We start from the raw sequence: 25,383 nt of genomic DNA on the forward strand, positions 1-25,383 counted from the left end.
GTTGAAAGGTTTATATCTAAGAGGTGAAGTAAAAGTGGCACGCCTAAGGACAGCGCCCTGTCACCGGGAAGCCGGCACCAGCTCCCTTCCCCAGGGAGACTGGCTTCCTCCACCCACCTGACACGTCTGCTGTGACACCTGGAAGGTAAATACTGAGTCATGCAGTTTGTCCCAGGGGCCTGTGCAGTATGTATGTGAAGGCCAGAGAAGTCCTTTGAAACTTATAGGAATTAAAGGTTTTATTTTTATACCACAGACCAATCAAATTTGAAAACTTTTATTTTTCAACTGCATGAAATTCACAAAAATGTCATCCCTTATCACAGTGAAGCATTCCCCATGGTTTATTTCCAGTGCTCAGATAATTAAGGGATAAAATCATTTTAACGTGTCTCTCGTAATTATCTCCTTCAGATACACCTCATCTGACACCTGTCCAGGCCAAAAACTGCTCACCCCTGCAGCCACCCATGCAGACTCGGCCAGACTAGTCCGAGTTCAGTACACATTAACGTTTCCCGGGGGACAGAGTGGACGTCGTGGAGAAACCGCTCTTCCTTCTCCACTGAGCCAGTCGCGCCCGGCCCTCGTTAGAATTCTTCCTCCGCCTGCTTGCTGCGGGACTGCCGGAGCTGCAGCAGCCGCGCGACGGTTTCGGGCACCGTGCGCTCCCCGTGCACCTTGTTGTCTCTCGTGCGGATGTTCACGGTGCCGCTGGTCTTCTCCTTCTCGCCGACGACTGAAACAGAGGACAGCGGGAGTGCTGGGACGCGGGGGTTCTCACCGGGCATTCAAGCAGAAATGATCCCGGGCCCCAGAGCCACCCCACCCCGTGCGGCTTCTGATCACACTGTGCAGGCGACCAGGCAGAGTCGGGCCACTGCCTGAAAAACATCTCTTCATTAAAAAAACCCAACACTTTGTAACGACTAACACTGCTGTGCTTGTTGAGTCACTTAGTGCAGGCGACTTAGTAACAACTTACCATTTGAAGAAATAAAACATTTTTAGACCTTTGGAGATTATTTTTGGAGATTATTTTTGTCACACTGAAATTTTCCTTTCCTAGTCCATCTGCACAAATAGTTTAGGCATCAGGATGGAAAGGAACGAAACTGACCACCGTGACTGTCTTAAGCCCAAGTCTCCGGATCCCAGAGCTGCCCCAAGGCCCGCGGCTTTCCCTGGGCGGCCCCCCTGCCCTACCCAGGATGAAGTTGTACTGCGCCAGCTGTGCGTTCCTGATCTTCTTGTTCAGCGTGCAGCCCGGGTCCAGGTCGACGTCCACCATGAGGCCGGCGTCGTGGAACTGCTGCTGCACCTGTTGGCACAGAGACAACAAGGTCTTCAGATCTACAGGTGGAATTACAGTGTGATCTTACATGGTTTTATTTAGCCGTTATCGACCTCTGTCAGTAAGGCAGTTTTTTGGCAGGGAGGGTGAAATATTGGTTTGGCATGCCATTAAGGAAAGGTTTCAGATAACTGACGAGATGTGCATTAAAGATGAAGCGAAATTACTCTTGGAGTCCAAAAGCAACGGGAACAAGTTAAATGGCATCATGCACCTGAGTTTGCATGTCACATGGAGGCAATGGCTATTTGCTAACAAAAAACAATGAAAGATACAAGCACACATAAAACACCAGGCAAACTGTGTCTTCTGGTCACGGAACCACGTTAGAAAAGCATTAAAGAGATAATGCAATCCCTTCACGCTCAAAATAATAACACTGAAAATAGTTAACACTTCTTTGTGTCACAAGCAGCTTGATTTACCAAGGATATAGCTCATGGAATTTGGAAAGCGGAACGACAGATGTCGAATTGAACAAAAAGTCATGATTTAAGGATTACCTTTTGGGCATAGTCGTCACACGTTGGTCCCACGGGGACCACCATCACCTGGCGAGGAGACAGCCAGAAGGGCCTGAAGAGGAAATTACAGATATTTAGTGTGGACTTTCCTGAACCAGGATGGCGCCTCCACTGCTGGTCTGCTCTTCCCTATCTTTCTGAAACACGCAAGGTCCACTTTAAAAACATGGCTTTTCTCCATACCCAACAAAAGGCTAAAATAAAGGAAGAAGGAGGAACAAAAAAATCCTTAAAAAAAATCTGTAGCTGAAGTTTTGTCTTGCTGGGCAGATGGCGAAGGAACCCGGCGGCACAGCCTCTGCCTCCCACCTGGCTACGCCGGGTAAGGGAACGCCACGCACGGGCCGCCACAGGGACGAGCCGCTGAAGAACCTCGCTCAGCGATTCCCGTTATGTTGTTCAAAGAGTTCTTTCGCCCAAGCATTGCTTTGTTACTTATTCTTCATGGGGTGGGCACAGACGGTGCCTTCAGCCCATTCAGGATCCATGTGGCGGAATTCAGCGCGTTGTGATGGATGTAGCAGGAGAAGGGACTGGGTAAAAATGAGTGTGTGTTCGCTACTTAGTAAAAGACGGCCCGCCTGCGCTTCTCCCTCTGGGGTGTTCCTCCCTCTGGGGTGTTCCTCCCTCTGGGTGTCCCGGGCGTCCAGCCCTCCCGCAGCTGCCGGCCTGTCAGTGCTGCTCTGGATCCCGCCTCCACTCCACGTTGTTTCGCTGCATCCATCGGGAACAGGCTGGAGCCGGCCCTGAAGCCCACCCAACTGTGGCCTTTCCCACCTGCCGCCGGGTGGGCAGAGCAACGAGCTGAGGATCCGCCCCACTCCCTGGATGTCACAGGCAGAATGCGTCCCACATCTGATTTGATGTTGTGAAACATAACTGAAAACAGATGATCTTATTTCGCTGACAAGTGTGACAAACTCCCTTAATGTCTAAACTAACCAAGTTATAAAGAAAACGGACATGACTGCGCTGTGTAAGACGAAACAGATTTACAACATTTCACGGAAGTTTTGTAGCAACAGAATTAGTGCAGCCGGCTCCACGTGATGGGTGCCCATAATCCGGTGCTGTTTTCTGTTGCCTTTGCAGAGTGTGGGCCCCAACAAAACTGCTCAGAAAATAAAATGGGAGTTACGTGCTCACGTTTCCAGCAAGAGCATGCTCTTATAAAAACATGACACAGAACTGTTGATTGGTGTGGAGCCTGTACTCTCAATTAAAAAACCACGTAGCTTCTAAAGGGGGTCAGAATACTTGCTCCTCACGGTCAGCAATACCGAACAGGCTAAGCCAAAGCCTGCCTCTGTTTACACAGACAGAAACATTGGAGTTGCTTGAAAAGCAATCAAAATAACAACATGCCCCTTACTGAATAATAATTCCTAATTAGAAAGTGTCATGTAACATTCAACAAATCAAATTGTGACACAAAAATAATTACTTCCAAGAAATATTCTTTCAGCTAAAAAATTTGGGTTCTAATTGTGATTCCTTACTTTGTGAATACTTGTCACTGATTAGAATTGACTAATTGCAATTATTTTCCCTTCCTATCACGTACATAACTAAATTGGACAGCAGACATTTCTTATAGCTAATCTACATTGCCTGACCAAAAAAAGAAGGAAACAGTGATGAAAATTACCATTTGCCCCCGTAGTTTTCGGTGAGGATAGCAATCATTCTTTCCACTGATCCCAGGATGGCTCGATGGACAATCACTGGCCGTTTTTTATCGTCACCATCATGGCTAAAAAGAAAAAAAAAATTTGTGATATATATTATATATATGACAAATTGTGTGTGTCTATACACACCCTCCCCTTTATTTTACATTATTCCTATGCATGCATACACACGCACACACACCATTATATGTCCTGGAAGCATGTTCGGAACAGACACAGAAACTCACCTTACAAAGGTAAGATTAAACCTGATGGGCAACTGGAAGTCCAGCTGGATTGTCGCGCACTGGTGGTACCGGCCGATGGCATCTTTGATCTGAATGTCGATCTAAGGCGCACAGATGAGGTTACTCTGAGACGCTGCCTGCACTAAAGCTGCCGCCTATAGTCGTGCTGGGGCCGACTCCTCCTCCCCTTTTTAAAACTTAAGTAATCTCTTCACCCGAAAATGAAAGTCACATCACTCAAATCTATGCTGGTACTGACCTTGGGACCATAGAAAGCGCCATCTCCAGGGTTTAACTCCCACTTTTCACCAAATTCATTCAGACTGTTTTCCAGTTGCTAAAGATAAAGCAAAGTCAGTTTTAATTTTTCTTCCTCTGCAACTTCTCCTGATCTAATTTGAGATAAAAAATACCGCGATTGCAGCCCTGGCTGGCATAGCTCAGTGGACTGAGTGTAGGCTGTGAACCAAAGTGTCACAGGTTCGATTCCCAGTCAGGGTACATGCCTGGGTTGCAGGCCATGACCCCCAGCAACTACACATTGATGTTTCTCTCTCTCTTTTTTCCCTCCCTTCCCTCTCTAAAAATAAATAAATAAAATCTTTGGAAAAAAAAAGCGATTGCTTTCCTAGGTCAGTATTCTCTGCTTTGTCATTTTTCCCATTTAAACCTGCTCACATACAAATCGCTTTTCAAGGTTACAGCTTGATGACTGAAAACACACTGAAGTATTTCTACATAGAAAATCATACAGAAAAAACCAGCTTACTCAAACCTAGGAAGCATCTCCAATTTGAAGAGGCTTGGCTCTCTTACACTGCGGAGGGAGCCAACTTCATTCAAACAGAATGCAAGCACGCTGAAAACACCACTTACTTTCTCAGCCTGATTCCAGACTTCAATATCTCCAAGGAATTTTTCCGGGCGAGTAGACAGGTTCAATTTGAAAGAAAATCCAAATATGCTATACACGGTACGCAGAAAATCCAAACAACCTTTTATTTCATCTTCAATCTTTAAATGAAAGGAAAACGACATGGCGGTGATTTCCTCAACCTCCTTGACATTCCCCTCCATGCCCTTTACCCCACAAAGCCTCCCACCTGCTCCATGGCGCAGAATATGTGGGCGTCGTCCTGCTGGAACCTCCGCACCCGCGTGAGTCCCGTGAGTGCTCCCGACAGCTCGTTCCTGTGGAGCACCCCAAAATCGGCTAGCCGCAGAGGCAGCTCTCGCCAGGATCTTGGGCGATGGTCAAACATAAGGCTGAAGGGAAGAGAAAAATAAGACCCACCGATACGTAATACAATGAAACCACCTCTCTACTATTGTATGAAAGGCTGTCAAAAAGCCACTGATTCCAGGTTGTTCAGATAAGCAATACTTCTCAAATCCTGGGCTGCCTACAACAACATCCTGGCATGAGTAAAACAGCCAATAACTTATACCACCACCATCTAGCCCTGGCTGATGTGGCTCAGTGGATTGAGCACCAGCCTGCAAATCAAAGGGTTGCTGGTTCAATTCCCAGTCAGGGCACATGCCAGGGTTGCAGGCCACCCAGTGGCGGGTGTGCAAGAGACAACCACACATTGATGTTTCCCTCCCTCTCTTCTCCCTCCTGTCCCCTCTATCTAAAAAAGAAATAAATAAGATAATTTAAAACGTTGTAATACCACCAACCAGAAATAAGAGAGAAGAACAAATTTAGTCCCGTAAGTCTGGAATCACAGCCTTGTGCTCCCTATTTCCATTACTTTGAGAACGGCCTTTAAGGCTCCTATTTTTAAAACACACACACACACACACACACACACACACACAACAAAAACAGACTCAGCTGCATACAAATCATGCACAACTCTAGAAACTGAAGTCTGCGCTTTCTTTCACTCCCCCAAGCTTCCATTCCCTGCTCGTCTGAGGGTGCCTGGGCCCTTGGAAGAAGGAACTCGGTTGGTCTCCTGACCTACGACCCAGTTCCCACGGACGTTCCTCCCTCACGGACTCTGCCCGAGGCCTCGCTGTGAGGGGCTGTGCGCGCTGAGCCGCCCGGAGTCGAGACTCTCCCTAGTTCCCTGTAAGCTGTTACAGTGCGTCCAACTGTCAAGAAGGACAGAGTGGAAGAGCCCCAAGATGGAGATTTCCCAAGGATGTTAATTCATTAGCACTAGGTTTTCATAGACCACATTTCTCAAAAAAAAAAAAAGAATAAAATAAAACAACAAAAACAACAAAAATCCTGGAGGAGTTGCTATACCCCACACCCAGGCTCCGTTTTCCATTCCGCCTGTTCACTGCTGTGACCCTGTTCAGTGCCGATCTTTAACGTCTAAAGGTCTGAGGGCCAAATCAGGTGCAGGAGAAATTACAATTGCACAATAATCCTGTGAGTGCTCCCGACAGCTCCTTCTGTAATCGGAGGAGTTATTTACATTGTACAGAGGAGCATATAACTGGCTTCCAGACAAATTCTTTCAAAGGAAGAAACGCAATCTAGGACTAAATGCAGCACGTGGGGATCGTCAACAGAAACGCCAAGCTGCCAACTACCAGTGTCCCAGGCACAGGACTAAATGCAGCATTAAAGAATCGTCAAGAGAAACTCAGAGCTGCCAACTACCAGTGTCCCGGGCAGTTCATGGGCTTCAGAGCAAACTGCTCCTTCTCCACCTCGAAGGAGAACATGTTCTCGCTGTAGTGCTGCCAGTGGCCCGAGGTCATCCACAGTCGGCTGTTGTAGATGTTCGGGGTGATCACCTCCTGGAACCCTCGCTTCCTGTATTCACTCTGTTACACAACAAACAGAACACACGTGTGCAGAAATGAATGCTCCTACTTCTGGTGGGAGCAAAAATTTAAAGAGCAATTTTATATACTCTAGAGTAAAGTTTAAGACACACATATGTTATAATCTGCTTGGAGGTGTGTGCCACAGACGAAACTCTCGCGCATGCACATAAGGAGGCTTGTCAAAGTGACCCTACGGCAGCACCGTCAGTAACGTGGGGAAATTAGCAATCACGTCCGTGTCCACCAATAAAGGAATGGGTGTGCTGTGGTAGTCGTATAATGGAATAACAGGTAATCACCACAACTGGATCACAGTTCTGGCTGATACACAGTAAGACCTCGTGCACATCAATTTGAACACATCAGCAATTTGGGACACGTATGTATGGGGCAGATGAACAATAACATGGATAAAAAGGATCCACCCTAACTTCAAAAGAGTAGCTGCTTCTGGGAAGGAGGGAAATGCATCAGCAGTGGTCCCAAGGGGAGCTGGTTTCCCCTTTGTGTACACATCACTGTGCTTCGAATATAATCTAAGGCACTTGCATGTCAAATTAGGTGGTGAGTATACAGGTGCTGATGGTATTAATCTCTATAAACATATGCTTTAAATACTTCAAAATTTACAAAGAAAAAAAAAAGCAAGGTAAAGACTTGCTTTCTCAAGGAAAATATTAATGGAAGGTCAAAGAGCACACACAGCTCCTGTGTAAGGGTTACAAGTCCTAGTTCAAGATCACCAACTTCTCTGTGATACATCCACACATATGGACAAAATCATGTATTAGGAAGATGTTTTTAAAAATTTTATGAGCTCTCAAAACTTCCATTTTTATTTATTCTTTTAAATGTTTCTTTTCAAACAGAAGGTTATCTTTCCTTTTAGCAGCACTTATTTAATAAAAATCAATTTATGTCCTAAGTCTACAAAAGCAAATAATGAATATGGTTTACCCTGATGAATTCCATAAGTGTGTTATAAATGTATGCTCCCTTCGGCAGGAAAAAGCAACTTCCAGGGCTGAGTTCATGGAAGAAATATAGTTCCTGGTCCTGGATAAAAGAAAAACAAGGAATGCTTATATATATATATATATATATATATATATATATATATATACACACAACAGCATCATAAACCTCAGTGCTTCTGAGTTCAGAATATAATCGTGATATCTCGTATTTTAATTTGTGCCATTCCCGATTCCAAGAAAGCACGCCAACATCTCCGATGTGTGATCTAACGGTCCTGAACTCAAGTTCTTCCCAACTTAGCTCCCTGCTTACTACAGTCCGGAACCCAGTCAAAGTTACTGAAGAGGGACCTGGGGCTCGGGTCTCAGTCTCTTCCACCCAGAGGCAGCCCTCGTGGTTTTAACTCCTCAAAGTTCTAACCTCTGGGTGTTTTTAATTTGTCTTTCTTTCTCTCTTTTTTTTTGGAGTAGGAGTGGCAGGAAGGGGCCTTGGAAGAAGACACTGGTGATGAAACAGGGAACGGGGACACGGCCGGCCGACTCTGGGCTGCGGTGAGTGAAGTCGGGAGGGGAGTGTGGCGGGACACCGCCTCCGGTCGGCCTGCACAGCCCGGCAGCCGAGGACGCCTGGCCCAGGGGGAACGCAATCTCAGAGAGAAATGTTTTCATCTAAAACCTAACTTCCAGTCTGGAAGACACTCAGGGGCAGAGGGGTAAAAGGAAATGACACCATGGAATCCAGCGGGGACGTGCTGTGCCGTCACCGTGGGCAGCACGCACATTAAATTTTCTGGAACTCAGTTTCCACGTCTTAAAAAGAAGTCAGTGCGACCAGGTGAATTTCCAAAGTATCACCCAGCTCTATGGACCAGTGCTATGCTTCCTTCACAGAGAACTGAAGGTCATCAGCCTTTGTCCTCAACAAAAGGAACAGTTAAAATGAGTTTTTGTGCAGTACTGAGCACACTCTAGAAGATAACGCGGACAATCAGTAAGTAATTTATGGCTTAAATAAACGCAGTACAATAATACTTAAAAGCTATTAACATTTCTTCAAAAGGATATTCTTAACACAGCCAAATAATACAGCTCCATTTCAAATGAAAGTAAACTCAGTCTAGAAACATTCTTCTTCTTTCATAACATACCCTCCCAATTTTCCTATGATCTCGGTTTTTAGCTTCCTCTTGGAACTTCTCCCACTCTTTCAGCATTTTAGGGTCTGGGAATGAAATGCCATAAATCCTCTGGAGGGTCTCCATATCCGCTTTCCCTTCCCAGTAGGTGGAGGAATTCTGAAAACAAAGATCAACCATGAAACAATATTCAAATTTGGAAATGCCTCACTTATTTTGAGAGTCAGACGCTATTTCTCAAAGTCACCTTATGACCCAAGTCCATAGTGGTCCTCATACAAGGAAATGGCACAGAAAGTCTCCATGGAGTAAACCTCCCAGAATTGCCAGGGGGCGGAGCTAAACAGTCAGGTTTACTGGGCAGCAGGGAGTGGCTGCTGGGTCCCCTCGGAAGAGCCCAGCCTGCCTCAGTCCCCTCGAGGACCCCAACTCCACGAGCACGGCTCATGGTGAGGGCCTCCTCACAAACCAAGCACGCCACAATGGAAAAGAAACCCACAAAACAACCTTGCAACGACTCCATTATTCTTATGACTCAAAGTGCATTTTATTACTCACTCATGAAGAACTTCTGAACTAGTATGAACTGGCGGGATGAGCTCGGTTAGCAAGAACGACTGGGTATTTTGCCTTAGACGCGCGAGGCACAAAAGCACACACTCCCACAGCGAGTCTCAAGGCTTTCAGAGCCACGAGGGCCCGTAACCGCGGGATTTTGGGAACCCCACACCGCCACCCTCATGTGCTCTGCTGCGGAATGGGCGTCAGCCACTGCTTGGGAGAATTTCTGCTAAAAATGGCTAATGACGTGGCACCCACAGTCAGGAGACAGCACGAGAAAACAATCCACCCAAAAGAAACTGGGAGAAAGAGGAACCGGTAAAAGTTTAACCATATGTCTGCACCACACAAATACATTTATATGGACAGAGTCTTCAAAGTTGCATCGCTTACTTTGTGTATTTTCAAGGCCTTGATTTTGCCGGTGTGTCTGACGTGAGGACCCCGGCAGAGGTCAATCAAGGGCCCACACCTAAGGACAAAAATGAGAGAAATCTTAATACAGACTTAAAATGGCAGAGACACCAATCGTCTCTGATGACACCTCATTCTCACCTGTAGACTGTGGTGGTTGGAGTGCTCACTTTTTCATTCAATATCCGGCATTTGAACTTGTTGTACTGAAAAGAGCAAAAATTATTTTTTTAATACCCTCCTTTAATTTTTACCTCTAAATACTAGAGCTAAAATACAAGTTAAAGTACATCTTATCAAGACATTACAGGATCATCAGCATGTCACTATTTCCTGTTTTGAACACAGATGTCACACTCTCTGAGGAACAGGACCCCGCTCTGCACACGGAACTGCAGCGTGACGCCTGCATGTACTGTGAATGAGTGACACACGGGTGCCACGGGCCCCAGTTTGACTGACCTTAAACATTTCCAACAGAGTTTCCTTCTTAACTTCCAGCCTTTCAAATGCTTGTTTTTCTTTAATGATTTTCTTACACAAAGTCTCTAAAGAGGAGAAATCATTACTGGACACACCCCTGAAAGACAGCGAAGTATAAAATTAATTTCTTTCGACCCCATTCTCCTCACACCACAGGTTGGAGGGACGTTTCTTTAGAACACTTCAAAGGATTTGACATAAAAAATCAGACCCTTGCATCGTGTATTAGAAGTGTAAACTAGACATTTTTCACAACTTATTTTAATAATTTACAGTTTCAGTGGCTTCGGCCTTGGTCACCAGGGACACCGTTCCCACTAGTGAACCCCCCCTCCAGCCCTGTCACCAGGTGTCAAGGGGAAGAGGACCGACTGCATTGTATTTCCCAGGGCACCTTGGGCTCTGCCCCCATCCACCCAGAACAGAGCCCTCATGAGTCTCCATGCCTCCAAAAGCTGCTCCACACCTCAAGTCTGAGCAGTGGGGGTGCTGCGTGACTATGAAGCAATAAGCACCACGTCATTCTCCTCAGTAAGAACGCTTTAAAAACAGCACAGGGACCCACGGTCATTCAGATGTCAGTTTTCTTTATCCAGTCACATAACTTACCCTTCTCCAAGGTACATGTCATAATAGAATCCACTTTCTATCGGTGGACCATAACACAAACACCCGCCGTAGACTCTCTCCATGGCTTCCCCCATTATGTGAGCGCTCGAGTGCCAATATACCTGAAAATGCAAAGCAAGATGAGAAGGTGTGAGACTGGGCAAATGCGCTCTAAGTCCTGTGGTCATCTGAAAGAGACATACGAAACTTATTCGAAATAAAGCCAAGACATAAAAATCTAAATTTACAAATCTACAAACTGCAGAGTGATTCTACACAGAAACGACACAACAAAAGGATGCTAATTACTAAATTGTAGTTTTACCTTAGAAATGATCTAGTTTGTTTCAAACTAATTAAATGCAAATTAGCCTCATTAATTAGACAGGATGGATGCTGTGCCCTGAACACAATGGTCACTCGCAATGTGACTGTCCTCTCGCTGGCAGCGGCCCAGGGTCTTGCGAGCCAGTGCGCTCCCCACCCTTGGGCTGTGCTTTGCCTTTACGTGGTGGTGGGGCATCGCTTAGAATTCTACCTCCTTCATTCCTATTGGCCCCCAGCGACTAGGGCGGTATAAGTTGACCCCAACGCAACTAGAAAATACAAGGACAGACATATGGACGCTAACACCAAATGGCGGTACCTGGTTTCAAGGTGGTCATTCACATGAGTCGGAATATAGGCAAAGTGAGGCTTTTAAGATTTAAAAATAGTAAGATACCCAAATGATTTTAAAAATTCTCTTTTGTGTGATTCGCATATATAAGTAAACCACCATCAATGATACAAAAATAAAACAACATGTTTGATTTCCCTCTGCATAGGAGGGAAGTTATGAATAAGGAGTAAACCTTGCTGTTGTGTGGAGGCTGGTTTTCACAGCGCTTTCAGCAGATTTGCACTTTAAGATGAGAAAAAAACACGGAAATCAACTTCCCAATATAGGGAGCACTTTAATTTTCCAATTTGTTAAGGTATATTTATGTCTTGCTTAAGTATTCACAGTGTAGAGAACAAGTTTTACTTGCTTAATCAATTCCTAATAAAATTTTAATAGAATTTCCAGATTTCCCAATTTTAGTTATCTGGTAGTGAAAATAAATTCTTTCAACTTCACCTCTTGATTTCACCAGGCAAGCACCTTTATTATGCTCCCTGAATGGAAGACAAAAATGAAGACTTGCACTGTGACAATGAGACACCGATAAACTCGGGTCACCTACTGGCAGAGGTGACGAGCCGTGGAGAGAGCGCAAACTAGAATCGTCACCCCGAAATTCAACGCACGCCGAATACAAACTCACCGCCTGAGCCTCCTCATCCTCAAACTTGAGAAGCTCCAAAGTACAGTCTTCCTCCAGAGGACGGTCGAGGTCCCAGACCACCTTGTTCACTTTAGCAACAACGGTGTTGTCGGCCAGGCCCTGACTTACGAACAACGGGAAAAGAAATGCTGTATATTATATACTGACAGTGCATGTATTATAGATATAATATAGATCTTTCTGAAATAAAATGGAAAAGGCAACAAACCCCCAAAATGTACTAAGGTGCCCAAGAATATAACTTCAAGATCCTGAAAATTCAAAACGCTATGACACTTATGCTTGCTGAAAGATACAACAACTCTGATAAACAAGCAATAACCATTTTCAGTGGCCTGATTTAATGTCTATTTTCTCCAAATAACTTCTCCACAAAGCCAAGCTACTTAGACTCCGATGGAAAAGGCGGACTGGGGATGCTAAATAACTTCTCTGCTCTACCTCCTACTCGAAATATGTAATAGAATTTTTTTTGAGAGGCAATGCTAACGTCGGACTAGATTCTACCAATGCCTAAGATGCTTTTATTTATAACAAATATATAGGTAAAATAAAGGATAATTCAATAAAATTTTTTAACAGCGTGGATAAGAATGTCGTCTAGAACAGTCGACAGTACACCACACAAACGGTCACCACGGGGTGAGATGTCAGCCACACCGAGTGGGTAGAAAGGCCACAGGAGCTCTGAGCAGGGGAAGCGGCAGAGACCAGAGTGGTCCGGACAGGCTTTGGGGACCAAGCAGTGAGCTGAAGGGTCAGAAGGTCTGGCCAGGAGGAAAAGGAGATGAGAGGGCGCTCCAGATGAGAGGGTGGGCACGAATGCCAGCGGGGAGCTTCGTGCCTAGAGCAGAATTGGGTAAGGTGAGTCAGGCTGCAGATCTGAATGTGTAGCTAGAGAAACGGCAGTCTACCATAGTCTTGACAACTCAGTAAGAGCAGGTAACACTGCCCCCCACGAAGGACAAGTGGACAGCCTTTACGCTGTCAGCCTTTAAATACACCACCAGAAGGTGGCTTAAGCTGGCTGCAGGTGCTGTGCTGGGTGGTTCTCTCCTTGCTCTGCCTAAGTTTATACACTCTCCCCCTCTTATGGACTAAGGATGGAATAACATACAGAAAGTAAACAATAACTGCTCACTCCATTTTCAGTGTTCCCATTACACTGCCCTTAGACTATACCCAACGTTTCCTGTTCTCCTGAGATCAAAGGGAGCCAACGTCATATAAACACACCTCACAAAACATACAATGGATTTGGCAGAGAGAAATGTTTTGATTTGGTATACAACAGTTTTCAGAAGACTAGAGAAATGATCGAAAGTCAACTACTACACTGGACAGTCTTCAGGAACAAAGTGATTTTTGTTTTAGGGTCCAAAACGGTGCCATGAGACGCCGGCAATGGAGTTACTGTGAAAATGAGGCTTACCCGCGGACCATACTGGATCACTTCCACTTTCCAAAGAAGGGGTACAATAATCCACACTTTAAGACTTCGAACAAAACCAAAACTCCAAAGAAAAACCTTCTGAAGCAAATGCAACACGCCTTCTTTTTTCTTCCCGTTCATACTCATTACTAATCATCTGAACCTTTAAACAGCCTGTTAGTCATGCTGCAGTTTTTCACAGGACAAGCTGTTCTGGACTTTTGTAAAAATGTCTTCTTAAGTACCCTCACTTGCAGATCAGTGGCTTAACTCCAGCTCTAAAGTTCATCAATGTCTTTTGTAATTCAACTCAAAAAATTATTTTCAATTGGCTACTTGACAAAGTACAATGTGATCTGAAGGACAATATTGTAGGATGTAGAGAAACTAATGAGAACCTGAATTCTAATACTGACACAGCTGCAGAGTCAGTGTGCAACCACGGGGGAATCTCTTCATCAAATGACCTTCAAAATCACCTCTAAAATGGCAGATTGAACTGATATTTCAACGTCCACCCAGTTACTTATGATCTCATATGGAGATCTGCTTGATATCACAACTTGCTTATTTCTTTTGGAATAAAATAGAAGTACTTCAGTTAGAAGCAGTGGTCAAATAAACTAAAACACCCTTTCTCTTCGTAAGACATACTAACCAATGTTCACGGCACACGGAAGATTCACGGTCCGCAGGCCTAACTGCCTCCTCTCCCCCCAGCTGCACAGCGGGCTTACCAATAACCAGCTGGGTTGGCTGCCAAACCTGTTTACTTGTTATTTTTTGTCTTATATTCAACAACATACAATTGATGATAATCAACCATATTTGACAGTCATATGATTTCATGTGGTTCAACTCAACAATACAAATAAATAAAAATAAAATCAATAAAATAAAAAAAGAAATAAAAATAAATAATAATACAAGGGAATTATGGCTTCTATGAAAACCAAGTTGAAACTTGGAAAAGCTTGATAAAGTCAGATCATTAAAAACACATCAAGTTAGGTGCGGATGAAGTAGCTGTGTAAAAATCTGGAGGGATTCTGTAACCAAATTGCTTCTCACATGTGTTCACATAATGTAAAACTCCAGTTGGCACTGTACTCCAGAAAGCCTTGGAGATGTGTGTCTGTGTATATACCTACAGTTACTGAATAATATAAAGGGTAGGCAAAAGTAGGTTTACAGTTGTAATACAAGTAAATAGTACATTAATAAATAATACACTAATAAACTCTGTTTCGCATACTCACAACTATAAACCTACTTTTGCCCACCTCATATATTTACAAGTTGACAAACTTTTTCTGTAAAAGGCTATACACATATTTTATTTTATTATTGTTATTTTTATAGATATATTTTAGACTGTGCACCACACATGATCTCTGTTGCATATTCTTAGCTCCTGGGGCTGGACAAAAACAAGCTCTGATCACAGTTTCCAACACCTCGTATAAGATATGTGCGTCAATTTATGCTTTCCCAACTTTATCATTTTCTGATAAACTGACCCAGCTACTGATCCCAAGATCCTATTAAAATTAAGAACGCATTTACTCTAGTACAGAGAATGCATGTAATTCATAGTTACTTCTTCCCAACCCAATAAAAGTGTGAAGTTTAAGGTTGGATATGACCCTCTTTTGGAGTTATAAAACTAACACATTTTTTCATGTGTTATATATTAGTTTGTTAATGTTCTTCTGTGAGATGATCAACCTTCATTTAACTTCAAAACTGAGACATTTAAGTCAAAACAGGTGAAACACTACCTACGTCGTTTTTGTGACATTATGATCAAGGTAGAAGAACTAGTAATATAAAACCTTTCATAAGATAAAACCAAAATAGAGTCTCTAAGAAATTAACTTTGAGCCCTGGCTGGCGTAGCTCAGTGAATTGAGCGCAGGCTGCGAACCGAAGTATCGCAAGTTCGATTCCCAGCCAGGGTACATTCCTGGGTTGCAGGCCATAACCCCCAGCAACCACACATTGATGTTTCTCTCTCTCTCTCTCCCTCTCTCTCTCTTTACCCCCCTCCCTTCTCTCTCTAAAAATAAATAAATAAAATCTTAAAAAAAAGGAAACTAACTTTGAATCTTGACTATAAAGCTTCACATCATTTTGATTTTGAAAAATCCCAAATAACATAAATAAACATTAAAACCAGTGAACAGTAACATAAAAATGTTTTGAAGATAAAACTTGGCAAGGCAATTTTTTAAAGGTTTAGCTACAAACAACAGAAGATCAAGGCAGGCGCAGCCGGTACCTAATCCCACAAGCGATCTGATACGGCGTCGTCTTCCAGGATTCCGCAGGGACCTGCTTGCCATCGGGCAGAGTGACCGTGATTGGCCTGCTGTCTTTCTCCGCTTTCTCTGCCAGGACGGCATCGTGTTCTGCCTTCAGTTTATTATACATCTCGAGACGCGTGTTAATATATTCAGGCCAAGGGTTCAACTGCAAGACAACAGATGAAGAAGTAAATAATCAGTCAGTAACTTGCTCTCCTTTTTAGAAAAGGGAAATAATAAAAGTAGACAATGCAACAAAACATGATTAGTAATTCAATGTGGTAAATGGATTGCCAAAATCAACAAGTATTTCCTTAATGTTGTCCTAAGAAAAGGTAAAATAAATTAAATGCTCTTATTATTTTAAGATTTTTTAAAATAGAAGAGTATAAATAACAATAAATACCCAGCTGCCAGCATTCTAAATGAACAAGTATTGATACTACCATTTTGCTATTTTTTGCATAATGTAGTTTTTTTCTTTAAAGATACTCTCTTAAGAACTTTCCTAATTAAACACTCTTACAGCTATAACTATAAACAATCCTGGAAATACAAACTGGCTTGCTTTTCCATTTTGTTTCAATTTTATTCAAGGGATGATCTGTGAAGCTGGCAGGAGTATATGTCCACTCATAATTTTTAACTAACCAAGTATAAATTTATTTGACTTAAGGGATCCCATTCAGGGGAAATATTTACTAAATTCCAAGAAGCCATGATCTTTGAGTATTTCTTTCTTGGGAGTATTTAAATAGCAAATATAAGAACACAGCATAATACTACTGTCTCGAATACATTAAATTAACCAAAATGTTTTCTATAAAACACCCACTCAGGTTCCCAAAAGTTTGACAAAGAAGGAAAAAAAGAGACAATAATCAGAGATTTGACTTCCTCTACCGATAGAGACTTGGTCTTTAAAACATTTCAAAAAGCAGGTGTTGAATCTATGGTCACAAAATAGTCAAACACGAACATCTACGTAATTTACAATCTTCAAATGAAAATATCATGGATACTAACAGCTACGGACAAAAGCGAAGAGGAGATGGCTTAATTGTACCATGAGTTTCCATCTTTACAAAGATTTAAATCAATCAGCTACAACAGTGTATTCAAATACATGCTTAATTTAAAACTTACTTTAAATGCTGCCCCAAATTCTACGTATAATAAATATCAACCTAACACACCTCATCTGAAAGGAGTACAAGCTAGCACCTAACCCTTGGTGGACACAGTTACCCCTGCGTCAATCTCAGAGGTTAATATTTCCCTAAATATCATATAGTAAGAGGGAAAAACTAGCCAGCCATATCATTAAAACATATTTTCACACTGTTTGAATATAACTTATTAGAACAATAAGTTTCTCGTGTGAAGTGGTACGTTTTTTCCTTACACAATATTCCCTTCTCATTCCAATCATAACTTTTGTCAGCCTTCGCCTTTTGAAATGGAAGCACCCTCATCTCTTCATAGTTCCCCCCCATAGCCGTCCTTTTCTTCCTCCACTCACACTGGTGCTCTTCACGAGTATTTCATTGATTTGCAGAGTGCACAACCCATGACAAGGAAGCCTCAGTGAATTAACCAAAAGCTCACAGCCTGACACTCCACAGCCACGTACCCTGAACCCCTCAGGCCAAAGGAGCCACGCTCCCTGGCCCTACCTGCTTGGAAGCATCAGGACAGTCCTACCAGCCACAGGACCCTCCGCATCTTACTTACTTGTCTCCATATGCACCTGGCACCTCCTAGTCAGAAGCACCTGGTGTCAAACATAATGTACTCAACGTTCATGGAGCAGATTTGCCCTGTGGCGGGTCCTGGAAATGCAGGGAATGAGGCCCGCACACTGTCCTTCTAAGTGTAATGGGCACAAATGGTGGAGCATGGAGGAGGAAGAGGAGGAGGAAGAGGAGGAGGAACAGCCTCGGACATCTCACTGCACACCTTTCCCAGACAGATCATTTCAAACATCTGTAATTACGTCACACTGAACCTTTTCTTTTCAGAAAAGTCCTCTAATTACACCCTTTGTTTCCTATTTCCAGGCTAATTCTCAAGCTGTGACAGAAGAGCATGTACTGTAGTACTGAAAGTATAAAAAAGAAACTAGGGAACATAGGCACATTGTCTATTCACTTGCAAATGTTCAAGTTCACAACCAACAGTCTCTCCCACAATTACAGAGGGGTGTTACGGACAAAACAGAAGAGAAAAGGTTAGGCAGGCAGGGCTCAAGCAGCACTTAGTGATTCTTGATTACCTCTGAACACACCTTTAGGTAAATGAAAGCACTACTGATTTAGCAAGGCAGCATTTATGAAAATGGCTCTTTAAAGCTAGTTTATGGTGCTGCAACATACTTCTTAAACGCTTATTCCTTTGTTCCTCTGCATTCTGGTAGTTTTTTTCTAAAGAGTCTCCAATAAAATGGTTGCTATGACTAAAGCAAAAGCAAAGCACAGCTCACAGCAGTTCACCTTCACCAATAAAGCGGCGAGACAAGCCTAACCGCCTCCTAGAGCAGAACGCCCAGGACCCAGCCTGACTCTGGGCTGACGTCTAAGAAGCCAGTTCCTTTCCGTCTGAGCACAGGGACACTGAAAGCATTTTCTCTATACACTCCAGAGGCTTCAAGGTGATCTGTCCTGGTTTCAGACCAAACTGCAGGAGCAGGTCCAGGTGGAAACGGTGTGAATCGGGTCCAGAAGTGGGCCTTCTTGGCTTCCACTGTATTCGGTACAAGCTCCAACAGCAAGTGTCTCCCCTTCAACAGCTCACTGAGTGAAACGATCAGACTCAGACGCTGGCATCCAATCAGGCCACCAAGTCATTACAGATTCCGGTCTAACTTCCGTTCTCAGATTTTCTTATCTGATCCCACAGATTAGCTCACAATGACATCTCAGTGGTTTTCCCTTTTCAGTAACAAATAACTGCCAGTCTTTCTTCCCCTCCCAGGCTCTCCTACTGCTCCTCCCAGATTTTTCCGCTGAGGCCGTCCTACAATTCCCTAAAAACCAGAAGACTCTTACACAGGACAAGTCTGAGACAGCGCTCTGCCACCTGTGAAATTCGGCAACAGCCCCGAAACGCTTACCTCCGCTCGACCGCTGTCTCCAGACCCTTCCTTGCCCTTCTTCTTGCCTTCTTCCTTTCGCTTCTCTTCACCGGCACCTACCTGGATAAGCAGAAATAAAGGTTTTATAGTTTGATCTAATGTGACACCCCTTCATGCTGCCCCCAGGAACGTCGAGATGTTATTTTAGCATCTATTTTTTGAAAAGTGAAATCTGATTTTGAAAGACTAGAAAATGTGGCCAATGTCAAAGACCAGTGAACAACTTACAACAAAGACAAGTCCTGAAAAAGTAGAGGAGCTCCTTGATCATGTTCAAATCCCCACATTTCATTTACTTTCCCTGTTCCCACGACTCTTGCTTCAGATTCACCAGGACATACACTGAACATGTAGCCACAAACAAGCATGTGATATATTCAGGAAAAGTATTTTCAGGAAATAAAACCAGTACAATATATGTCCATTCATTCCACAAGCACTACTAAGAGCTTCTATGTTCATGTTTTCTTTTGTTAATCCCCGTGGAAGAAGCCAACACAAGGCCCAGTCTCTGCCGTGTGCAAATGTGAACTCTCCAGGGAAACGACGGCGTACGTGTGTGAAAACCTCCCGGAGGGGGAAGAACCCGCTGCAGCACTCTGATTCGATGTCAAGTCAGCGAGGACGACAGTCAGTGTCAGTTAGGGCTTTCCAGGTCTCCTAGGTACGCACACAAACTCACTGTCGGGAATGGTTAAAAAGAGAAAGACAGGGACAGAGCAAGAGAAGGAGAAGATGAACAGACGAAACAACCTGACCAAAGCAGGATTGTTTTAGGAAATAATCAGAGTTTAAGGCAAACTAGGGTTCAGACAGAAGCAAGCACAAAAAGTTACACTAACGGACGTGGCCTTCAATTAGAAGCACGCGGACTCACGGAAGGTTTAAAGGAGGACGTCCTGTGCCAGAAGGCGACCACGGCAGAGCAGCTCTGTGCCAGTGGTTCTGACCAGAAGCTACGCATCCCTCCCCGCTTCACCTGTTGGTGGACATTTGGCAACGTCTGGAGACAGTTTGGGTTGTCACAACTGGAGGGTGCCGTTGCCAGCTGGTGGGTAGAGGCCAGGGGTGCTGCTACGAACAGCCCACACAAGGTCAACAGCGCTGAGGCCGGGAAACCCTGCGCCACGTTTCGGGACACTGTGAAGAGGACTTTCTCAGAAATGTGTTCTGCACAGGGACCGTGCGGACAGAAATATTCTGAGCAGACTGCACCGCACAAAGTTTAACAATTTACAAAGTTCTTCCACAATCATATCTGATTTTCATAGCGACCCTGTGAGGTGGCCATTATTATTATTATTATTATTCCTGGTTTACAGATAAGATTGAGTTGGACAAAGTCAGACTCTTCCAGGCGCTCACGACCTGTAAGTGGCAGGAAAGGTGCCTGCCCAGGTGCTGACAGTGGCCGACTCTACGGAGCTGTGCTCATCGTAAGTTGTTCTGAGGCCGGGACTAGGGACATGAAGGGGAGACTTTCTTATGGTTCTGTATGTTTATGTTTGGGGGCTAGGTTTTTCTGAGACATTCTCCTAGACAATTCACCAACATAAAGTACACAACCCGATGGTCCTTAGTGTGCGCACAGTTGTGTGTCTATCATCACAATCGACTGAGAACATTCTCGTCAGGCCAAAAGAAGACCCTGCACCCATCAGCAGCCACTCCCTGCCGCTCCCACGCCCCCTCCCCCAGCACCTGGCGACCACTAGTCTGCTGTCTCTACAGATCTCCACATTCTCAACATTTTAAAATACGTGGTCTCTGGTGACTGGCCTGTTTCCCTTAGTGTGATTTCGTGAGCATCCGTGTCACCTGCTTCAGTATTTCCTTCCTTTTTATTAGCAAATAATATTCCATTGCTTACTTATCCATTTAACAGCTGGACATTTGGGTTGCTTTTTTGAATCATATAAAACATATTACTTGTATAATTAAAAAAAATGATTTTCAGGCTGAGCTAAAACTTCCCCTACTCTGGGATTCTGCATTTAACAAACTTTTAAGGTTCGTTTACAGTCAACAGATGAGTAACGAACATAATTTAAGTCCATTCTAATCAAGTACTAACCTACGGGGTGACAAGATTCCCTGCAGGCCTTCGCTACACTAAAGAAATGATGTAACTCGTCAGGAAAATTGGGTAAGAGAAGGGGAAAAATTAACTGAACGTCTGTCTGTGGAAGTTTAAAATGGGAAAAGAACCAATTCTCTTTTTCTGATAAAATGCCTGTGGTTTTGCTCAGAGAGATTATCTGTCAAGTGAGTAAGAGCAGTAGCGAAGAGGGAGAGGATGAACAGTTTTCTGTGTTCTAAATATCTCTCCACTTTACAGATGGGAATCCCGGCTCCCAGAGGGCAACTCGCCCTTCAGTCCACGGGCGCTAAGACGTAGAGCAGGGATGTTACAACAGGGCTCTCGGGACCCTGGGGCCTGTTCTGTCTTCACTACAGCGGGGAAGACAGCAGGCAACTGACCCCAATTTCCCATGAAGACAGAACGAAAACATGTGAGTTTATGTATTACATCTGTATGTAAAAACAATCTAAGATGTCAACCCAGGGGCTGGGATGCAGCACTGAATTGTGAAGGGAAAAGCTACAGAATTACCTTCCACAGGGATATTGAGGACTTGGAAAAAAGCACCTCAGAGTGCACTGTAAGTAAATCCAAACCCAGGGCCTGGCGGCTGGGATAGGTCTTCCCTGGGAATCCCATGATTCCACGGAGTACCTGTCCTTGACTTGTTTCCAGGCAGGCGACAGGAGGCAGGGTGGCACTGGGGTTATGAGTACTCACTACAGAATACTGGGTCTGAGCAAGTTACTTACTGTGGCTATGCTGGCTTCCTCATCTGCATAATGGGGATAATAACAAAACCCAGTGCAGTGCACAGGTATTTTGAGGACGGAATGAGGTAATACATGTAATATAGTACAAGACCCCATAGTTAGCACTCAATAAATATTAGGTATTGTGCAATTATTATTACAGAAAAGAGAAATGGCATATTTAATAGTCATACATCACCTCCAATTAAGAACGGCGTACCAGAATATTTACGCACATGGAAAGTTGACTATATTAAGCAAAAAAAGTAAACAAGCTGCAAAACAGTAAAAATCCCATTTTTAAGTGAAAAATATGAATGGAAAAAGTCTATGAAAATGCACCATTTGTCCCTTTACATTTAATTTAGTTTAGAATTTACATTTAATATAGTTTAGATGTGGGCCTATGCATTTTCCCCATTCAGCTACTGGGTTAGAGGAGGTACTAACTTAGGGACTGAAAACTGCTGAGAAAATTGCGGCTTTTAAGAGACCTGTCCTATCAGAGAGCTGGACGAGTGTCCTGTAACCGAACCTCTCACTTATGGACAGCAGCCTCCTGCCTGTGGCTTCACCTTCTCCCAATGCACCTTCCACCCCAACTCCGGAGCGGTCTCTAAAACTAGAATTCATATCTATCACTGTCTTGCTTAAAAACTTTCATTTGCAGAAAACAATCCCAATAATTCTTGGTTGCCTGAGATCCTTCAGATCGTCCCCCCCCCCCCCCACGCATATCTCTTGCAAGCCACCCCACCAGCAATTCGTGCACTCTGTTCCTTCTTCACCACGTTCCACGCCTTTGCCTGGAAAGCCCTGCCCTGTCAGGTTTACCGGGGAAACCTACACTCGCTCTTCCAACTCCACTCAGCACAGCCCTCCCAAGCAGAACTGGGCACTCCGGCTTCTGCAAACACCACAGCAAAATGATTGATTATTAAGCCGTCTTTCACACACCAGGCTGTGGAAGGCCAGGCTTGGCCCAGCACAATGAATGAACACTTGACATTTATTTGTTAATCATTAAATTTAAAAAAAAAAAAAAAACACCCCTTGCCTGGTGGCATGAAAGTGACCTGGAAGACGTTCCCAAGCAACAGATGACACAAAGGGGAAGTTCAAAGGTGAAATGGTGAAATGATTAGCGTGTGTGAAATAAAATAATGCCTGCCTCCAGCACTAGGAAGGGAAGTGTGTAACTCGTCTAATTTGTCAGGTCGGCTGGCCTCCACCCTTTATTATATGATAAACCACCCGAACTCGGGCAAGTTGCATCAGATCTCGGGAGCTCGGTTTTCTCTTCTTTAAAGTAGAGCTTTTATTTTACCCTTAGGAGGGTTTCAGGATTCAGTAAGGCTCTGCAATGCTCTCGCCTGAGGTGAGGTTAAAACACCAGTTTGGGACTCCCGTAATTCTCTCCCTATTTCTAAGTAGATGTGTCGTTCTGAGCAACTCATTCAAGGTCTCAGTTTCCTCATCTGCAAGAACACGATGGACCCGGAGCTGACCTGCAAGGCCCCGCCGGCTCTATGAATGGGCGATCCCTTCCGAAAAGGGTCTCCGATTCTAGCAGGAGCTTTTTCGTACCCCACCCCGCGAGTTCCTCAGCCCCTCAGGGTCCCAGGCACTTCCACCTTCCCGCCCCCGCCCGGTAGGGCCGATGGGCACCAAGAGAGCCCCAGTCCGGCCTCCCGGCCCCGCTCACCGGCTTCTCCTCGCCTCCCATCTTCCCTGAAGGACTGCTGGCCTTCTCGGACATCGGAGAACCACGAAGACAATTCAGAACTCAAAAGCGATGGTCTGGAGGAGAGGAGAGCGCCAGCGGGTCAGAGGTGGGCTGGGGCTCCCGGGAACACTGCGCAGGAGCCACGTGCCTCGGAAGGGACCAGCTGATGCAATCCGAAAGCGCCCAAACCCAGCCTCCTGCGGGGACGGACAGCCGGACAGCCAATCGATACCGGGGAAAGGCGGGCTCTCCCTTCTCTAAGCCAATGGGAAAGCCTGTTGGGTGACAGCCAGTCTAGGAAATCGGAGAGCGGCGGGTGAGGAGAGGGCGTGGCCGACGCTGAACTCCTTTTCCCTGCCGGCCTGGGACTGGACCCTTTCCCGAGGCTAGAAGCCGCAATAGGTTTGCGCCTTCTTCCAGTTGTGGCGACCTGTTAGTCCAGCGTCTTTCCGGCCACCGTAGCGAAAGAGAGGGTGTTTGAGCTTCTCGGAAGTCCCCAGAGTCCTGAATCCCATGGCTGGACTGAGATGATCCCGAAACCGAGGCCAGAGTTTCTTGCGGCTTCGTGCAGCCGGACCTGGCGTGACTACCGAGTTCTAGGGGCTTCCCGGGGTCCCTGGACCGTAGCGGTGAATCCAGCCCCCCTCTTGGCAATCCAGGCTCCCCAAGACCGGGCCTTGGTGATGCAGGGAAGAGCACCTTTCCTGGGACATCTGTACTGCATCGGGGAACACTTCCACAGGGCCCATGAGAACGCAAGGAAACGTTGCCTTATGGAAATAACGGCGGGGACCCCACGGATTCTCCCGCAGACGTCTCCCTTTTAAAACAGTTGCTAATTCGAAATCAAGTGCAATGAGCTCGTGTATAGTTTATGTACTCTATCACCAAGCTTTATGGACTTGACTTTCTAACCATTCAGTCCCCGCAGCAACTCAACACCTTCAGGGTCGTCCCTCCACGGAGAACAGTAGCCTCCTCCCCGGCTTTATGCATTCATTTTTCTCTCGGCGCTTAGGATAGTCTTGTTAATACAAATATAATCACGGAGCCTCCTGCTTAAAACTTTTCAGTGGCTTTCAGTTGTCTTAGAATAAAAATAGTCATAGTTTTGAAGGCCCCTGGTGTCCCAACTTTCTTGCTCCCCCTCCATACACTGACCTCTAGCCACAGTGACCTTATTTTTTCTCAGCTCTTCCCCCATGAAGTTTTAGGTACGTTCTGTTTGTCCTCCCCATCCTCATCTCTGCCTGCCCCACCCCCTCCCACTTTTTACCTGTTTGACACCCATTTATTTGTCAGGTCTCGAATAGTTTTCTTTGGAGAACCACTTCCTGACGGATCTGTTGTATCTGCTGGAAGTTTAGTATGACTCATAGTAGTACCTGTCGGTTCAATTGTACAATCAAAAAAATTATATTATTGTCTCTTAAACTGAAAACTTCACAAAAGCAAAATTTGTGTATTTTTGCCAGCATCTGGCAATTGTAAGCCTGTGTGCTGTAAGCCTAATTGCTCTTCAATAAATGTTAAGGGAATTAATGTGTAGAGACACACATTGCTTGAAAAATTGCCCCTTAATGGAATATTTCTTGTCCGTAAAAAGAAAGAAATCATACCTTTTGCTACAGGATGGATGGACCTGGAGAGTGTTATGCTAAATGAAACAAGCCAGTCAGAGAAAGACAAATACTATATGAGTTCACCTACCTGTGGAATCAAAGGAACAAAATAAGCTAACAAGACAGAAACACACTCATAGATACAGAGAACAGACTGACAGCTGTCAGAGAGGAGGAGGTTGTGGGGGCTAAGTGAGAAAGGTGAAAGAATTAAAAAAGAAACAACCCTCAA

The 25,383-nt window shown here is 44.6% G+C and overlaps 1 protein-coding gene across 1 annotated transcript; it reads right to left on the reverse strand.

The window, feature by feature from the left end:
* Nucleotides 1–257: 257 nt before the first annotated feature.
* TARS1 (threonyl-tRNA synthetase 1) lies at nucleotides 258–23,714 on the reverse strand. Its single transcript, XM_028524849.2, has 19 exons — nucleotides 23,509–23,714; nucleotides 18,948–19,028; nucleotides 15,811–16,001; nucleotides 12,077–12,200; nucleotides 10,770–10,891; nucleotides 10,140–10,257; nucleotides 9,819–9,883; nucleotides 9,657–9,735; nucleotides 8,715–8,861; nucleotides 7,547–7,645; nucleotides 6,420–6,586; nucleotides 4,900–5,062; nucleotides 4,673–4,810; nucleotides 4,056–4,133; nucleotides 3,797–3,897; nucleotides 3,527–3,631; nucleotides 1,858–1,930; nucleotides 1,207–1,321; nucleotides 258–739 (listed from the first exon to the last, which is right to left on the reverse strand). The coding sequence occupies exons 1-19, from the start codon at nucleotides 23,560–23,562 to the stop codon at nucleotides 591–593; spliced, it is 2,169 nt and encodes a 722-aa protein (XP_028380650.1). The 5' UTR covers nucleotides 23,563–23,714; the 3' UTR covers nucleotides 258–590.
* Between the last annotated feature and the right edge of the window lie 1,669 nt (nucleotides 23,715–25,383).

This window comes from Phyllostomus discolor, chromosome 3, assembly GCF_004126475.2.
Source record: "Phyllostomus discolor isolate MPI-MPIP mPhyDis1 chromosome 3, mPhyDis1.pri.v3, whole genome shotgun sequence".
In the NCBI taxonomy this organism is placed as follows: Eukaryota; Metazoa; Chordata; class Mammalia; order Chiroptera; family Phyllostomidae; genus Phyllostomus; species Phyllostomus discolor.

Coding starts and splice junctions, on each gene's coding strand:
- TARS1 (XM_028524849.2), bottom strand. CDS start 23,562: ATGTCCGAGAAGGCCAGCAGTCCTTCAGGGAAGATGGGAGGCGAGGAG. Junction 6,587..7,546: donor CACTTATGGAATTCATCAGG/GTAAACCATATT, acceptor GTTGTGTAACAG/AGTGAATACAGGAAGCGAGG. Junction 4,811..4,899: donor TATTCTGCGCCATGGAGCAG/GTGGGAGGCTTT, acceptor TTTCATTTAAAG/ATTGAAGATGAAATAAAAGG.